Source organism: Electrona antarctica (genome assembly GCF_951216825.1).
Source record: "Electrona antarctica genome assembly, chromosome: 8".
Lineage (NCBI taxonomy): Eukaryota > Metazoa > Chordata > Actinopteri > Myctophiformes > Myctophidae > Electrona > Electrona antarctica.
The window spans coordinates 42455593-42473472 of NC_136789.1; the positions used below are offsets into that span (position 1 = coordinate 42455593).

General features: G+C 40.0%; 1 protein-coding gene across 10 annotated transcripts in view; it reads right to left on the bottom strand.

Annotated features, from left to right (window-relative positions):
* The window catches only part of LOC306928533 (RNA-binding protein Musashi homolog 2), a 324724-nt gene that overhangs the window by 224507 nt on the left and 82337 nt on the right, over positions 1–17880 (bottom strand). For all 10 annotated transcript variants that reach the window (XM_079508745.1, XM_079508740.1, XM_079508741.1 and 7 more), the window contains one exon: positions 16439–16531. In XM_079508745.1, the coding sequence (XP_079364871.1) occupies positions 16439–16531 (93 nt within the window). The remainder of the gene's footprint in view (positions 1–16438; positions 16532–17880) is intronic.

Here is a 17880-nt window from a genome sequence, read left to right on the forward strand (position 1 = left end):
AAAAACTAACACTTCTTTCTCTGTTTTTCAGAAGCTGCTGAGTGATGCTACAGCACTGACAGATGTTTTAATCTTTCTGCCTTTAACCTTTTCTACTTTTCAGGATTTTTTTTAGATGTCATAATGTTTTACTCACCATTTGTTTTTAGGGCTGTAACACTATTGGACTAAAGTAGTTTAGGAGATTAATAATCATAATAACATGGTTAAAATAATTCTAAACTTTAAATAATGTATTAATAAAATAAATTACCTTTAATAGGCTTAAGTGCTTAATTATACTAATACATTTTCTCAATATAGTTGCAACCCTATAGTTTTTACCTATCTTTCAGAAAGTTAGATTTATTAGCTTGTTTGTAGAATATATTTTCCAGGAGCGTGCTTGATCGCCTTTTTAACAAAGGGGTCGGTGCAAGAATTTTTCCCTGTGCACTCCTAAATTGGCTGAAATAGGAGGCAGGTTTTTTGCTTCACTCTGGAAAATGTTTAATTTAGTAAAAGGTTAGAATATAACTTTTGATAATAGTAGTAACATTAACCATTATAACGTCAATAACATAATATATCGATAATAAAACAAACTGTTTACTGGCATTATTATACTTACCATTATATATAACCTTTAAATACAACCATATATATATATATATATATATATATATATAAAATAGTGTTGCTTTCAATAAAGGTACAAATAATACATTTTTGTTAATAAACTGTTTAAACTATATCTGCTGTGCTTTGTCTCTACTTATTTTTACTATGTGTTTGAAATGTGAATCTATATTTTTACTATGTGTTTGAAATGTGAATCTATATGTTTGGTAATTATTTTGTCTAAATATTTACAATGAATACAGATGTGTTTTGGGTTCTTTTGAAATTACTATTCACAATCGGAAGGGTTCATCAAAACTGAAGCTGGACAAAAATGTTAACTTTGGAATAAATGCTATGTCATTATTGCATAAGCCCATACACATATATACACACAAAGTATAACCCTATACAACATTAATTACAAGGTAATTCATATATTCTTAAGATGGAAAAATAAAGTACTTAATCTTTTAGTCATACATTACTACAGGTATTTTCTCACTGGTAATGGCTGACATGCTTTTATTGTGAGTATGTTACCAGATGTGTGCATATTTTGGTTCATGCTACGAACAGAAGACATGGTACAAGATAACTTCTGATATGTTAACCAATTACTATATAAACAGGGTACAGTCTTATTTACCCACAACACTAATTCACATGAGAACAATAAGGTTCGAAATTTGTATTTTGAGACCTACAAAAAACATCTGGTCATTTTTGAGTAAACATGTTCATTGATTGCTTTTTCAAACAACATTACTGCATTCAGTGCATTGGTCCATATAAGAATCACTATTTGACACTGAAACGGTCGAGGACAGTTGCTGAATGCTGGAACAAGACAAATCCTTTACTATGTGTGAAATGGTGGAGCTCTTCTTAATGTGGTCAATTTAGGCAGAACAATGAGCGACAATACCAGTAGATCTTGGACACTGTCTGTGTCTGTCCGTATGACAACCTTGTAAAGTCATTTTGTGTATTAAATACATTTCAATAAAAGAAGAAATCACACCGATTTGAAATAAACATCAATAGGAGAGCACTCCCCCTGCCCATGCATCTGACAGTGCAGATGAACTACCTCCAGCACTGAGGTGCGGCTGGAGATGGAGGAGGTGATTGGATGCTGACTGAAAGGACAATGACAAGATGACAGGCAAGAAGCAGGGATATTTGATACAATGGTGGAACCCAATCGCTGATTGGATGGCTACAGATTGGGTAGTAGAATTTGATTTGTTAGTATAGTGCTCACTTACATTTATAAATGACAGGATTTTGACAGCATGGGAAAACAGAAGTGGTGCAACATGAAAGCATGATTAAGAAATTACTGGGAGGGTCCTATATTGGGGATTGAGGCAACCACACTCTGCAATTTTTTAAAATTGCGACCTTTCTAGTTAGTGTGGTTGCCCTAACAGGGCAACCAGACTATTGTAATCGTAACACTTTATTAGTGTGGTTGCCCTAACAGGGCAACCAGACTATTGTAATCGTAACACTTTATTAGTGTGGTTGCCCTAAAGGGCAACCAGACTATTGTAATTGGAACACTTTATTATTTTTACTGGAGTAAGACTTTTTTTGACACGCTACTCCTCCCACAGTTTTGACTGTACGCACTTGAGCCATATCTCAAATTGCCCGGCTTCATCGGGAAGGATGTGCTTGTATTTTTTTAAGAGAAATGTTGTATAGTTTAATTGATATTAATTTATTAGTGAATAAAATTTCCCCATTGACATGAATGGGAAAATGCGATTTTTCGCATTTTCTCACATTCAAGTATTTTTTCCTCAGAGACTGTAAGGACTATAGTTACAAAACTTGGAGGGTAGGTTCATAATAATTACTAAAATTAATCAACTTATAATGTTATCGGTCGGCCTCATGGTGGCGCTATAACAGCCCACTTTACGTTTTGGCTTATAACTCTTGAACCGTAGGTCGTAAAATCAAAATTATTTTTTCCCTGGATTTCTTGGGTCATGACGCATCTCCCCATATAGGCCACGCCCATTTGCGTCATGATAGATTTTCCGCCATTTTGAATTTTCTCCAAAACACACTTTTGGCTCCTCCTACTACATATTTTGTCCAAATCTCACAAAAATCGGCACACATGATCTCCGGACCCATCCGATTAAAACACCAACTACAGAATTTTGGTACTGCGTATCGTTCGGTCGTAATCGTCGCCCGAAGATAGTAGGAGTGGCCTATTTTACAAAAAAGGCCATAAATCACGAACAGAATGTCCGATCCATCCCAAATTTTAATCACATGTCGCGGGTGGTTCAATCAACCAAGTTCCAAAAGCAATTCCATTTTCATCCATAGGGGGCGCCGCAAATGCCAAAAATGTAACCGTTTGTCGCAAAAACATGATTTTTGGGGGATAATTCCCCTCCGAATTACTTACGCATGATCGCAGGGGTGACGCGACATTGTAATTGGCTGGCAATATCAGTGGGAGGGGCATATGTAAGCCACTGCGGCAACCACACTTTGCAATTTTTTAAAATTGCGACCTTTCTAGTTTCTTTTTACTGGAGTAACCTTTTTTTTGACGCACTACTCCACCCACTGTTTTGACTGTACGCACTTGAGCCATATCTCAAATTGACCGGCTTCATCGGAAAGGATGTGCTTGTATTTTTTTAAGAGAAATGTTGTATAGTTTAATTGATATGAATTTATTAGTGAATAGAATTTCCCCATTGACATGAATGGGAAAATGCGATTTTTCGCATTTTCTCACATTCAAGTATTTTTTCCTCTGAGACTGTAAGCACTATAGTTACAAAACTTGGAGGGTAGGTTCATAATAATTACTAAAATTAATTAACTTATAATGTTATCGGTCGGCCTCATGGTGGCGCTATAACAGCCCACTTTACGCTTTGGCTTATAACTCTTGAACCGTAGGTCGTAAAATCAAAATGATTTTTTCCCTGGATTCCTTGGGTCATGACGCATCTCCCCATATAGGCCACGCCCATTTGCGTCATGATAGATTTTCCGCCATTTTGAATTTTCTCCAAAACACACTTTTGGCTCCTTCTCCTAAAGATTTTGTCCAAATCTCACAAAAATCGGCACACATGATCTCCAGACCTATCCGATTAAAACACCAACTGCAGAATTTTGATAGTGCGTATCGTTCGGCCGTAATCGTCGTCCGAAGATAGTAGGAGGGGCCTATTTTACAAAAAATGCCATAAATCACGAACGGAATGTCCAATCCATCCCAAATTTGAATCACATGTTGCGGGTGGTTGAATCAACCAAGTACCAAAATTCTATTTTCATCCATAGGGGGCGCCGCAAATGCGAGAAATGTAACCGTTTGTCGCAAAAACATGATTTTTGGGGGCATAAATCCCTTACAATACTTACACATGATCACATGTGTGACTTGAAATTGTAATTGGCTAGCAATATCAGTGGGAGGGGCATATGTAAGCGACTGCGGCAACCACACTTTGCAATTTTTTAAAATTGCGACCTTTCTAGTGTTTTATTGTACCTGAACAAAAAAACTTTGACACACTACTCCTCCCACAGTTTTTGCGGCACACACTCAAGCCATATGTCAAATTGACCGGCTTCATCGGGAATGGTGTGCTTGTATTTTGTTAAGAGATATGTTGTATAGTTTAATTGATATTAATTTATTAGTTAATTATGTATTTAACATTGATTTATAATAGGAAAATGCAACGACTCCCATTCAAGTATTTTTTTCTTGGAGATCGTAAGTGCTACAGTTACAACACTCTAAGGGGAGGTTCATAATAATTATTAAAATTAATTTAATGAATTGTTACATCAGTCGGCCTCATGGTGGCGCTATAACATCCCACTTTGCGTTTTTCCCTATAACTCTTGAACCGTAAGTCGTAAAATAAAAAAAATGTTTTCCATGGATTCCTTGGGTCATGATGCATTTCCACATATATGCCACGCCCATTTTCGTCAGGGAAAAAAATCCTGCAAATTTGAATTTTCTCCAAAACACACTTTTGGCTACTCCTCCTACAGATTCTGTCCAATTCTCACAAAAATCGGCACACATGATCTCCGGACCCATCCGATTAAAACACCAACTGCAGAATTTTGGTAGTGCGTATCGTTCGGCCGTAATCGTCGTCCGAAGATAGTAGGAGGGGCCTATTTTACAAAAAATTACGTAAATCACGAACGGAATGTCCGATCCATCCCAAATTTGAATCACATGTCGCGGGTGGCTCAATCAACCAAGTACCAAAAGCAATTCCATTTTCATCCATAGGGGGCGCCGTAAATGCGAGAAATGTAACCGTTTGTCGCAAAAACATGATTTTTGGGGGATAAATCCCCTCCGAATTACTTACGCATGATCGCAGGGGTGACGCGACATTGTAATTGGCTGGCAATATCAGTGGGAGGGGCATATGTAAGCCACTGCGGCAACCACACTTTGCAATTTTTTAAAATTGCGACCTTTCTAGTTTCATTTACTGGAGTAACCCTAAACTTTGTATCACTACTCCTCCCACAGTTTTGACTGTACGCACTTGAGCCATATGTCAAATTGACCGGCTTCATCGGAAATGGTGTGCTTGTATTTTTTTAAGAGAAATGTTATATAGTTTAATTGATATGAATTTATTAGTGATTTAAATTTCCCCATTGACATGAATGGGAAAGTGCGAAAAATAACATTCAAGTATTTTTTCCTCGGAGACTGTAAGGGCTATAGTTACAAAACTTGGAGGGTAGGTTCATAATAATTACTAAAATTAATTAACTTATAATGTTATCGGTCGGCCTCATGGTGGCGCTATAACAGCCCACTTTACGTTTTGGCTTATAACTCTTGAACCGTAGGTCGTAAAATCACAATTATTTTTCCCTGGCTTCCTTGGGTCATGACGCATCTCCCCATATAGGCCACGCCCATTTGCGTCATGATATATTTTCCGCCATTTTGAATTTTCTCCAAAACACACTTTTTGTTCCTCCTCCTACAGATTTCGTCCAAATCTCACAAAAATCGGCACACATGATCTCAGGACCCATCCGATTAAAACACCAACTGCAGAATTTTGGTAGTGCGTATCGTTCGGCCGTAATCGTCGTCCGAAGATAGTAGGAGGGGCCTATTTTACAAAAAATGCCATAAATCACGAACGAAATGTTCGATCCATCCCAAATTTGAATCACATGTCGCGGGTGGTTCAATCAACCAAGTACCAAAAGCAATTCTATTTTCATCCATAGGGGGCGCCGCAAATGCGAGAAATGTAACCGTTTGTCGCAAAAACATGATTTTTGGGGGATAAATCCCATCGGAATTACTTACGCATGATCGCAGGGGTGACGCGACATTGTAATTGGCTGGCAATATCAGTGGGAGGGGCATATGTAAGCCACTGCGGCAACCACACTTTGCAATTTTTTAAAATTGCGACCTTTCTAGTTAGTGTGGTTGCCCTAAAGGGCAACCAGACTATTGTAATCGTAACACTTTATTTCTTTTTACTGGAGTAACCTTTTTTTTGACGCACTACTCCACCCACTGTTTTGACTGTACGCACTTGAGCCATATCTCAAATTGACCGGCTTCATCGGGAAGGATGTGCTTGTATTTTTTTAAGAGAAATGTTGTATAGTTTAATTGATATGAATTTATTAGTGAATAGAATTTCCCCATTGACATGAATGGGAAAATGCGATTTTTCGCATTTTCTCACATTCAAGTATTTTTTCCTCAGAGACTGTAAGCACTATAGTTACAAAACTTGGAGGGTAGGTTCATAATAATTACTAAAATTAATCAACGTATAATGTTATCGGTCGGCCTCATGGTGGCGCTATAACAGCCCACTTTACGTTTTGGCTTATAACTCTTGAACCGTAGGTCGTAAAATCTAAATTATTTTTTCCCTGGCTTCCTTGGGTCATGACGCATCTCCCCATATAGGCCACGCCCATTTGCGTCATGATAGATTTTCCGCCATTTTGAATTTTCTCCAAAACACACTTTTGGCTCCTCCTCCTACAGATTTTGTCCAAATCTCACAAAAATCAGCACACATGATCTCCGGACCCATCCGATTACAACACCAACTGCAGAATTTTGGTAGTGCGTGTCGTTCGGCCGTAATCGTCGTCCGAAGATAGTAGGAGGGGCCTATTTTACAAAACATGCCATAAATCACGAACAGAATGTCCCATCCATCCCAAATTGTAATCACATGTCGCGGGTGGTTCAATCAACCAAGTTCCAAAAGCAATTCTATTTTCATCCATAGGGGGCGCCGCAAATGCCAAAAAGTGTCACCGTATGGTGCAAAAACATTATTTTTGGGGGATAAATCCCCTCCGAATTACTTACACATGATCGCAGGGGTGACGTGACATTGTAATTGGCTGGCAATATCAGTGGGAGGGGCATATGTAAGCCACTGCGGCAACCACACTTTGCAATTTTTTAAAATTGCGACCTTTCTAGTTAGTGTGGTTGCCCTAAAGGGCAACCAGACTATTGTAATTGTGGGCTCGCAACAGCGAGCACACACTAGTTATTGCCAGTTTATATTTATACTTCTTCTTTATTCCAATTTCCGCCCTTTTTTCGTCCTCCTACTACTTTCACACACTTTATGCTAGAAATTTAGTTCAAACTTCAAACTGTTCAGCTCTCTGCAGTTATTTATGCTTGTATTTTTATTTTTACAATTGTTTATACTTTTTTAACTTTTAAACTTTTAAACTTTTTTTTACATTCTTTATAATGAGAGTCGATGGGAGAAACGTCCCATTTTTCACAGTTGACTTTTTTGTGCTCTTATTACTCTGTCATACTTTCACTTTGAAACTCCATTCAAACTTTAAAATGTTCATCTATCTTTGAATTTTCATTGGTGAAAACGTTTTTTTGAAAATGTTTATACTTTTTAAAATATTTAACTTTATTTATAAAATGTTTCTCTCATAGACAATGTATGGGATGCAATCTCTAAATCCACCTCACTTTTGCACCCTCATTACTCTGGCATACTTTGTCGTAGAAACGTGATTTAAACTTTAGCTAGCTCACACGACTGTGGACTTTGTCGTGGTTCAAACCGTATTCGAATATGTTACACGGTTTTTCCGAAATCGCAGTTCAATCGCAGGCCGTTTCGCCCAATCAGTGTCCCCTTAGAGTGCGGGGCCTCCTTGAGTAGAGTGTGGAAACTGAAATTCTTTCCTTGGAAATTTACCAAACAAATTGTCGTCCCGGCCAAAATATTCACTTTACATGGATGTTCTTTGGTCATTTTGTAGCCACACATGTCCTCTTTCACACAATGTAACCACCAAAGCACAGATACATACAGAATGTGAACTACAGCCTTTTAAGTGACACAAATACAGTCAAGCTGCCCATTGACCTCCATTGTATAATTCTTACGAGGAAAGTATCGTGAAGACAATTCTTAACTCGCTCTTATAACCACATTTTCGATCGTACCAACACCACCATCGCACATGTTGTACCTCAATGTCTCAGGCCACTCAAAGTGAAAAGAATATTTGCATTCGACTTTTACTTTTTGCGATAGAGCAATTTGTTCGGGCATAGGTTTTTCCCTATTCAGGCCCATTGAAATCTCCCAGTCATAGTGAAGCACTGTTTTACTCTCCCACAGCTGAGACATATAAGGGCTTAATTACAGAGCTGACATTAGAGTTACAAGATCTCAATGAGTTGCTCTGCGAAACCTTGTGAGCTTGTAGATCTGCTATTTGTGTAGTCACAGACACACGCATGCATACGCACGCACGCACGCACGCAGCTTGTAGATTTGCTATTTGTGCAATTAGGCTCTACAAACAGAGTCACAGACACACGCATGCATGCACACGCACGCACGTGCACACGCACGTGCACGCACACACACACACACGCACACACACACACACACACACACACACACACACACACAAAAACCCTGTCTTTTGCTTGCAGCATGCTACAGTCTTGCAATTTGCTCCATGGGCTTAGACCACCAATAGGAGCACGCTGTACTTAATTAAATGCTTAAGCCCCGCCCTTCTGTCTTCCCATTGGCTGGCCTTTACACAGCTCTAACTTTTGTTTGCAGCATGATACAGTCCTGAAAATTTGTTTATGGACTTACACCACCAATAGGAACACTAATATAAACTTAAAAAATATTTTTTTTTAAACTTTTTTTTTTTTTACTTTTTTTTTTTAAACTTTTTTTTTTTTTAAACTTTTTTTTTTTAAACTTCTTTTTTTTTAAACTTTTTTTTTTTTAAAAAAAAACTTTTTTTTAAAACCTTTTTTTTTTTAAAACTTAAACTTTTAAACTTTTTTTTTTTTTAACTTTTTTTTTTTAAAACTTCTTTTTTTTAAACTTTTTTTTTTTTAAACTTTTTTTTTTAAAAACTTTTTTTTTTTAAACTTAAAAAATAAAACTTAAAAATGAAAAACCAGTGTTCAGACTTGGTGGGTGGTCCCACAGACACAGCTATAACTTTATACATTGCGTTTTTAGCGAGCCCACGCAGTTTCTACAGGAACTGCTTTCTAGTTGTAACACTTTATTCTTTCTTTCACCTGGAGTAACCTTTATTTTGAAATGCTACTCCTCCCACAGTTTTGACTGTACGCACTTGAGCCATATGTCAAATCGACCGGAAAAAATCAGAATGGTGTGCTTGTACTTTGCTAAGAGAAATGTTGTATAGTTTAATTGATATGAATTTATTCGTGCATTAAATCTCCCCATTGACATGAATGGGAAAATGCAAAAAATCACATTCAAGTATTTTTTCCTCTGACACTGTAAGCACTATAGTTACAAAACTTGGAGGGTAGGTTCATAATAATTACTAAAATTAATTAACTTATAATGTTATCGGTCGGCCTCATGGTGGCGCTATAACAGCCCACTTTACGTTTTGGCTTATAACTCTTGAACCGTAGGTCGTAAAATCAAAATGATTTTTTCCCTGGATTCCTTGGGTCATGACGCATCTCCCCATATAGGCCACGCCCATTTGCGTCGTGATAGATTTTCCGCCATTTTGAATTTGATCCAAAACACACTTTTTGCTTTTCCTCCTACAGATTTTGTCCAAATCTCACAAAAATCTGTACACATGATCTCCGGACCTTTCCGATGAAAACTCGAACGGCGGAATTTTGATAGTGCGTATCGTTCGGCCGTAATCGTCGTCCGAAGTTAGCAGGAGGGGCCTAGATCACAAAAAATGCCATAAATCACGAACGAAATGTCCAATCCATCCCAAATTTGAATCACATGTCGCGGGTGGTTGAATCAACCAAGTACCAAAAGCAATTCTATTTTCATCCATAGGGGGCGCCGCAAATGCGAGAAATGTAACCGTTTGTCGCAAAAACATGATTTTTGGGGGGATAAATCCCCTCCGAATTACTTACGCATGATCGCAGGTGTGACGCGACATTGCAATTGGCTGGCAATATCAGTGGGAGGGGCATATGTAAGCCACTGCGGCAACCACACTTTGCAATTTTTTTAAATTGCGACCTTTCTAGTTTCATTTACTGGAGTAACCCTAAACTTTGTATCACTACTCCTCCCACAGTTTTGACTGTACGCACTTGAGCCATATGTCAAATTGACCGGCTTCATCGGGAATGGTGTGCTTGTATTTTTTTAAGAGAAATGTTATATAGTTTAATTGATATGAATTTATTAGTGATTTAAATTTCCCCATTGACATGAATGGGAAAGTGCGAAAAATAACATTCAAGTATTTTTTCCTCGGAGACTGTAAGGGCTATAGTTACAAAACTTGGAGGGTAGGTTCATAATAATTACTAAAATTAATTAACTTATAATGTTATCGGTCGGCCTCATGGTGGCGCTATAACAGCCCACTTTACGTTTTGGCTTATAACTCTTGAACCGTAGGTCGTAAAATCACAATTATTTTTCCCTGGCTTCCTTGGGTCATGACGCATCTCCCCATATAGGCCACGCCCATTTGCGTCATGATAGATTTTCCGCCATTTTGAATTTTCTCCAAAACACACTTTTTGTTCCTCCTCCTACAGATTTCGTCCAAATCTCACAAAAATCGGCACACATGATCTCAGGACCCATCCGATTAAAACACCAACTGCAGAATTTTGGTAGTGCGTATCGTTCGGCCGTAATCGTCGTCCGAAGTTAGTAGGAGGGGCCTATATCACAAAAAATGCCATAAATCACGAACGAAATGTCCAATCCATCCCAAATTTGAATCACATGTCGCGGGTGGTTCAATCAACCAAGTACCAAAAGCAATTCTATTTTCATCCATAGGGGGCGCCGCAAATGCGAGAAATGTAACCGTTTGTCGCAAAAACATGATTTTTGGGGGGATAAATCCCCTCCGAATTACTTACGCATGATCGCAGGGGTGACGCGACATTGCAATTGGCTGGCAATATCAGTGGGAGGGGTATATGTAAGCCACTGCGGCAACCACACTTTGCAATTTTTTAAAATTGCGACCTTTCTAGTTAACATAAAGCTCAAATAAGGAAGTGAAGAGGAAGAGTTGTTTATATAAAGTACTGTAAAATTCTGTCAGAAAACTCCTATGGAATGTACTGTACCATTCCTTTCAAGAGGGGAAGCTGCACATGGACTGATCAAATAACTTGGCATTGGTCTTTCTACCACTATCCCCGTTTCAACCCGGTGACATTGCAAAGGTTAAGACGCTGCTCCACCATCTCAACCTCCGTGGCTCCAAACCAGCAGAGGACATATGAAACCAAGACAGCACGGATGTAAAGAGGGCCGACCGCAGTGACCCGCTGACTTGGAAACAACTGTGCCCTCAATGACACCGATACCGTCAGTTGTTTCAGGCTGACCTGGCAAAAGGCAGCTAAAGAGCAGAGTGCAGGCATTGAGGGAGTTGTTCCAGCTTAGCTAAATAAGGCCACTATGAGATGCCCTCAAAGCCGATTACAGTAAACCAATGAGGAAGCATTAGCCATCTGAGCTAATTAGGCCTCTTGACTGTGGGTAGAGCTTCTTGTTCATGCCTGGGCATGACTACTCTGTTATGTAATGTCCAAATATGTATTAGCAGGATCACACCAGGTCCCGTGTTTAATCAAACAGTTGGCTCGTTGGATTCTTTTGGGTTGGAAGGTTCTGTTAGCAGGTGTTTGCTTGGTCAAAACATAAATGCTGCTGCTGTTAGAAAACAGCAAGGGCTCTGATGCTAGAGGAGATACAAGGAACAACAGGCTTAAAAGAAGAGTAGCGCTTCTTCGTAAAAATCACACCCTTGTGAACTGAGCAGTGCAGGCTGTGTGTGTGTACTGTACTGTACTATTGTAATAGTTGTAGTGCAGTGTGAAGCTCAACAACGCCACTTGAAGGTAGGTCCCCCAGCGGTATTGCAGCTGTCCGTACTCAAACATACATAAACATGTATACATACAATTCGCAATTCACATGAAAAAATCTACCTGTACATTTGGTTTACATTGCGAGGACGCAAATAACAAACCCATGCATGTGAGCTGAAAACCACAACAAAATCTATGATTTCAGACTTCACGCAGCAGCCATTTTGCTCTCACTGTTTGCGGGTTGGGAACTTATTAAGTTAATAACAAAATGGCCACCATGTGAATATGGTGAATGCATGTTGTTGGGTCTGAAACAGCAGTCACAGAACAATATTTTTTAAGAGATGACTTTATGGATGAACTTTGACAAACTACAACAGACAGCAAAAGTTGAAAGAACAAATGACACACAAACACGTCCCCCTGCAACCCTTCTAAAAACAGCATGTACTGCACAACAAAAGGACAATAATACTCCACAAGAGTCTCAGACACTAATCTTTAGAGACAGAAGAGGATTTAGTGAAGAGAGAGAGAGTACCCTAATTCAGTCATACCTCGCAGGTTCCCTTCTAAATTACACACAATCAGGAGTAGCCTACAGTACAATGTTAAGCTCATTAACAATCTTGTTGTGAAGTTGAGTTTTCAGATTGTCCTTTTTCAAGAATCCCTTTTCCCCCACTGCTGTGCTGGCAAATAAAGCAAAATATGTCTTATGGTGACTCACATTAAGCACATCGTCAACATCTCCCATGGTCCAAATTCGAAGGGTCACATGCTATTTGGGACTGTAATGTCTGAAATGTTGCAGACATTTCAGATGTTAAACGACCACGGCGGCCACAGAGCACCACAGTGTTAGCATATTCAGCCATAACCCAGCCATCTCCGAGGAGACAGAAGGGTACGAGAGATAACAAGAACGCAATAAAAACGAGAACAGAATGACTGCTAATAGTCTTTTTAAGACGAGATCACACTCAGTCAGCTCAGAAAAGCGACTGGCTGCCTTTCACAAGTAAACCCTAGTCTACTCTGAATAATTCAAGGTTGTTTTGTGTTATCTTAACTGCCATGGGCTTCACAGCGGGTTTAGCGGTTCAATGATTTGGCTTAATTCAATTATTAACCCATTGAGACCTGAGACCAGAGTCTACAAATGTCTTCGAAATCCTACAGTAACAGATTTCTGAAAAAACCTGTGTTTCTATATCAGTGGTTCTCAAGCAATTTCATGTCAAGCACCCCAAAAAAAGGTCTGTATTTGACCGCCAATCCAGATCTGAAAATATGTTGCCCCAAATATACACAATTATATAATAAATATAAATAAATATAGATTACACAATTTTGCAAAACAAGATAGCAGATATACAAGCTCGTAGCCCACGATATGAAATTTGGAAATTCTCTGAAAAGAGTCGGAATGGACGAGAAGAAGACAGGAGGGTCAGCCATGTCTCCACAGACGCTGGTGATCAACACACAAGATCACCGGGCCGGTAGGACAAATCATGTAGCAGCATGAGTCGACGCCTGTGGCGAGCAGAGAGGAGAGGGCGTTGGTTGAGGGGCTCTGACTGAGACGCATGCTAATCAGCCACAAACGGCCGCACTTCAGCCTCTCTCCTCTTGACTGTCGCAGTGTCACTTTAAAGGCACGCTGCTTCGGCGTGCACTGTCGCAGGCACCAAAGTGGTCACTGTCGCAGACACCAAAGTGTCACTGTCGCAGACACCAAAGTGGCTCTGACTGTTGAGTGGCTTCTCTGAAGTTGTGCCAGCTGTGGACATGTGCAGTGTTGCCATGTCTGCTTAGTGCTTATTATAAGCGACTTTGAGCTTAGGAGCACCAAAGGATGTATTTTGTCCAAAGGACCGTACATCTACAAATCTTTTGTGCCAGGGAACCCCATACCAGATTTGTGTTAAATAGAAGATCTACAAGCTCACAACGTGTCGCATCACGACGCATTGTGAGCTTGTAGATCAGCTATTTTCAAATAGCCTAGTTCCTTAGTCGTTTTGGGGCTTGTTTTCATAGACCCGATTGCTCATTTCTCTCTCACACAATCTGGCAACACTGGACATGTGCCGTGTCCCTGACCGCGGTGACGGCTGCATGGACTGACGCAGACGCGAGCTGTCAGCCACTCCGCAACAAATGTTATCTCACAGAAGGAGAGATACGAGGGGAGGGAGGGATGAAGGAGGGCACGAGAGGATAGGTGCTGTTGGATCTGTGACCCACTTGTGACCACAGCAGATGTCTCCCTCGTGACCTCCAGCCACTGCCGTCTGTAGTAGACCGCATCCTGCTGCTAATTGGCTGATGCTACCTCGACGTAATGTAACAGAAATAACAACACAGGCAACCGAAGAAGAGTTCCCCTGCCGCGCTGTAAACTCAGAGAGTGTACAAATGTAACCGATATGGACACGTTAAAGGGTTACGAGTGGAGGATTTTATAGTAGTGCAGGAGGAACAGTCATGGCCACACACATGCACACAGACCTTTGGGGATCAATGAAGTATAAATATCATCATCATCACGCCTGCACTGACGTTCTTTCCACTGTACATCCAAAGACACCCTGCCACCACCCATTGACCCAATCTATTCATGCTGAATCTATTGATCCTGACTATACACTCCACCAGCAACAACATTCTGTGGTGAAGAAACACAATTTAATTGGTCTGGTGGGTCTGCAGGATATCGTGTCTATCATGATGATAATGGTAGGTTTCTCAGACGAGACAGGCAGCGATTTAATAAATCCTGCAATGTGTCTGACAAGGACAGAGACACAGAGAGAGAGAGATATGTCCTTTCTGGTGGGGAGGCACTCTGACACGTGAAAAACACACAGATGCACCCACATCAACACAGATATACAGGCTTAAGAGCAGTATAGCATGCGCACACACGAACGCACGCACATGCACACTCACTCACACAGTCACTCAGTCACTCACAGTCACTCACACAGTCTCACACACACACACACGCACACGCACACACACACACACACACACACACACACACACACACACACACACACAGATCTTTCATTTAATCACCCTGATTTGTTTGTTTGTTCCCTGCTAAGTAGGAGGATTCCTAAGGATGGGGCAAAAAAAAAAGAAGACACAATTTGGCATAATCAAGTCAATTATGCCATTCAATCAATTCAAAATGTATTTCAAGTATTTTCCAGTAGACACCGTGGAAATGTGCTCAGTATCTGCTCGTTGTTTTATTTTTTCTGCAGCTCACAAGTCGTGATTAACTGGAGACTACAGTAGACCGGTCCAAAGCTTTCCACATCTACGGACACGGATGGAGGGATCCTGACTATAACTAAGCAATGTAAGTGGGGAGAAAAATGAATGAATCCATTTTATAAAGTGCAAAGTTGTTATTAGAGTGCCTTTCAGCAAATAAAAAAGGAACCCAGAATGCCCAGCTATGGGGAATTCTTCTCAGACAGAGAGAGAGAGAGAGAGAGAGAGAGAGAGAGAGAGACTGCATATTAGCTTTGAAGGCAAAATAATTGGTTCTATTAATTTACTAGAGCTTATGCTCCAGTGGAAAATCCGTCCTCCATGCCGTGATTAACGTCAAGGTCAAGTGCGGATGTGTTATGGGGAGTGCATCAACTGAAGGTGACCTTGGGCGAATACAGAATATGACACAAGAAAAATGAATCTCAGCACACAGCGGGTGATTACGTTACCATTACACCATTATGAAGACCATGGGGCTCTATTTTCGTCCATGCTAAACCCCTTATCGCTAAACTTCTTTGCCTTTTTTACTATTTTGAAAACATTTTTTGAATAGTTCAACTAGCTGATCTACATCAACATGTTGTGAGCTTGTAGATTGGCTATTTTAACTATTCATTTTTTTTCTCCAAAATAGTAAAAAAGGCAAAGGAGTTTAGCGATAAGGGGTTTAGCATGGACGAAAATAGAGCCCCATGTGTGTGTGAATGTGCATGACTGATTTCCTGTGTGCGTGCGTGCGTGCGTGCGTGCGTGTGTGTGTGCGTGCCTGCGTGCGTTCGTGTGATTTTCTGTCTGTGTGTGCGGCAGTATTTGTGTATGGGTTGGGTGTCCATGTGTCCTTAAGGTATACAGTATATGTTTGTGTGGGTGAGTGAGTCAGTGAATAAGCAAATGAGTGTGTGTGTGTGTGTGTGTGTGTGTGTGTGTGTGTGTGTGTGTGTGTGTGTGTGTGTGTGTGTGTGTGTGTGTGTGTGTGTGTATGTGTGTGTGTGTGTGTGTGTGTGTGTGTGTGTGTGTGTGTGTGTGTGTGTGTGTGTGTGTGTGTGTGTGTGTGTGTGTGTGTGAGAGAGAGCACATTGCACCCAATTGTACTCGCACAAAAAGAGCACAGAAATAAGTTCTTACCTTCCCAAACTGTTCAAAATACTGCTTCACATCTTCCACTACTGTGTTGGCCGACAGTCCTCCCACAAAAATCTTCTTTGTTCTCGTGACCATCTGGAAAGAGTGAGAGGAAAACATTGCATTATGTTTTCATTCAAAAGTATTGTGCACCTTCAAACCCAAGGGATCAAAGACTTTGAAATGGCCATCATTTTGCTCTTGAATCAAACTCGGAGAGTGGGAACACCGCAAGAGGGTTGGTCTGCGTGTGTGTGCGTGCGTGTGTATGTGCGTGCGTGCGTGCGTGTGCTAGCACTAGCACTAAACACTAGCTTGTTTAGTTACAAAAGCTTCAGACAATTTTGATTTATGGAATATTATGTAAATTTAAACAGAAAATTTAAAAATTTATAATTTGAAATATGAAATAACAAAAATGAAGTTGAAAATAACTTATTTCACACTTGGTCCAGTTTGCTACAGTACAATGTACCCAATTTGATGTATATTGCTTTGTAGGAGAAGCAAACAGATTTGGATAAAATTCTAGATGGAAGAAAATCTCGTAGATGCCCGACGGATCCGAGGTTACAGGCCAAAACATCAAGTCGCTTGATGTTTTGGCCAATTGACATGGATTTCATCATCTGAGCAGCGGCAAATACTTTAGACATAATCTGCCAAGTTTGGTCATTTTTGGTCTTTCTGAGATCTCAGGTACTTTCAGCACAGCAGTGGTCGCAGAATAATAATATCCTTACAAAGCTACGGTTCCATCCACTACCTGCTGCATAATAGGCTCCTTGTGATTTCCAAATTGCCTTCCAACATGCCTGTTTCACACTGCATTATCACAGATGCAGCATCTCTAGGACCTATATGTACTAAAATGTATGTCCTACATCTGTTTACTGCTCTAGGGTTTTATTATACATAAAACAACAGAATACATATTTAATGTGATGTTGATTTAGCAAAATAATTTCATTTCAATACGAAAACCCTGATCCTGAAAAGGGGGTCGGCATGGACCTGACATATTTACTGATCTACAATATTAACTAATGTCGGAATGAATTGTATTGCTACGCCAGGACCTGTACGTAAATCAGGATGCCAGAACAGAAAGGACAAAAAAAGGGGAGCTGGCGAGGACTTTAGACAGCAATAAAAATGCAATGACCAACTTTTCAGTCACCTCAGAAAGCTGCTCCCAGCAAATGTTACTATCCAAGACAAGCTGGTGACATTTCAATTTCACTGATGATATTTTGCACTTTACCAGTAACTGGCAGGAGGAAAGAGATCCTTCATTAGACTGAAAATAACAAAGAACAGCTTCCACTCCTCGATACAGGAGAGACTCAATTACCTGGAAATACTTACTACTGATCGTGATTTGAACTCAGTAAACAAATGGACTTTAAAGACATTATAAAGGACTTTGCATCCAGGAAGACTAG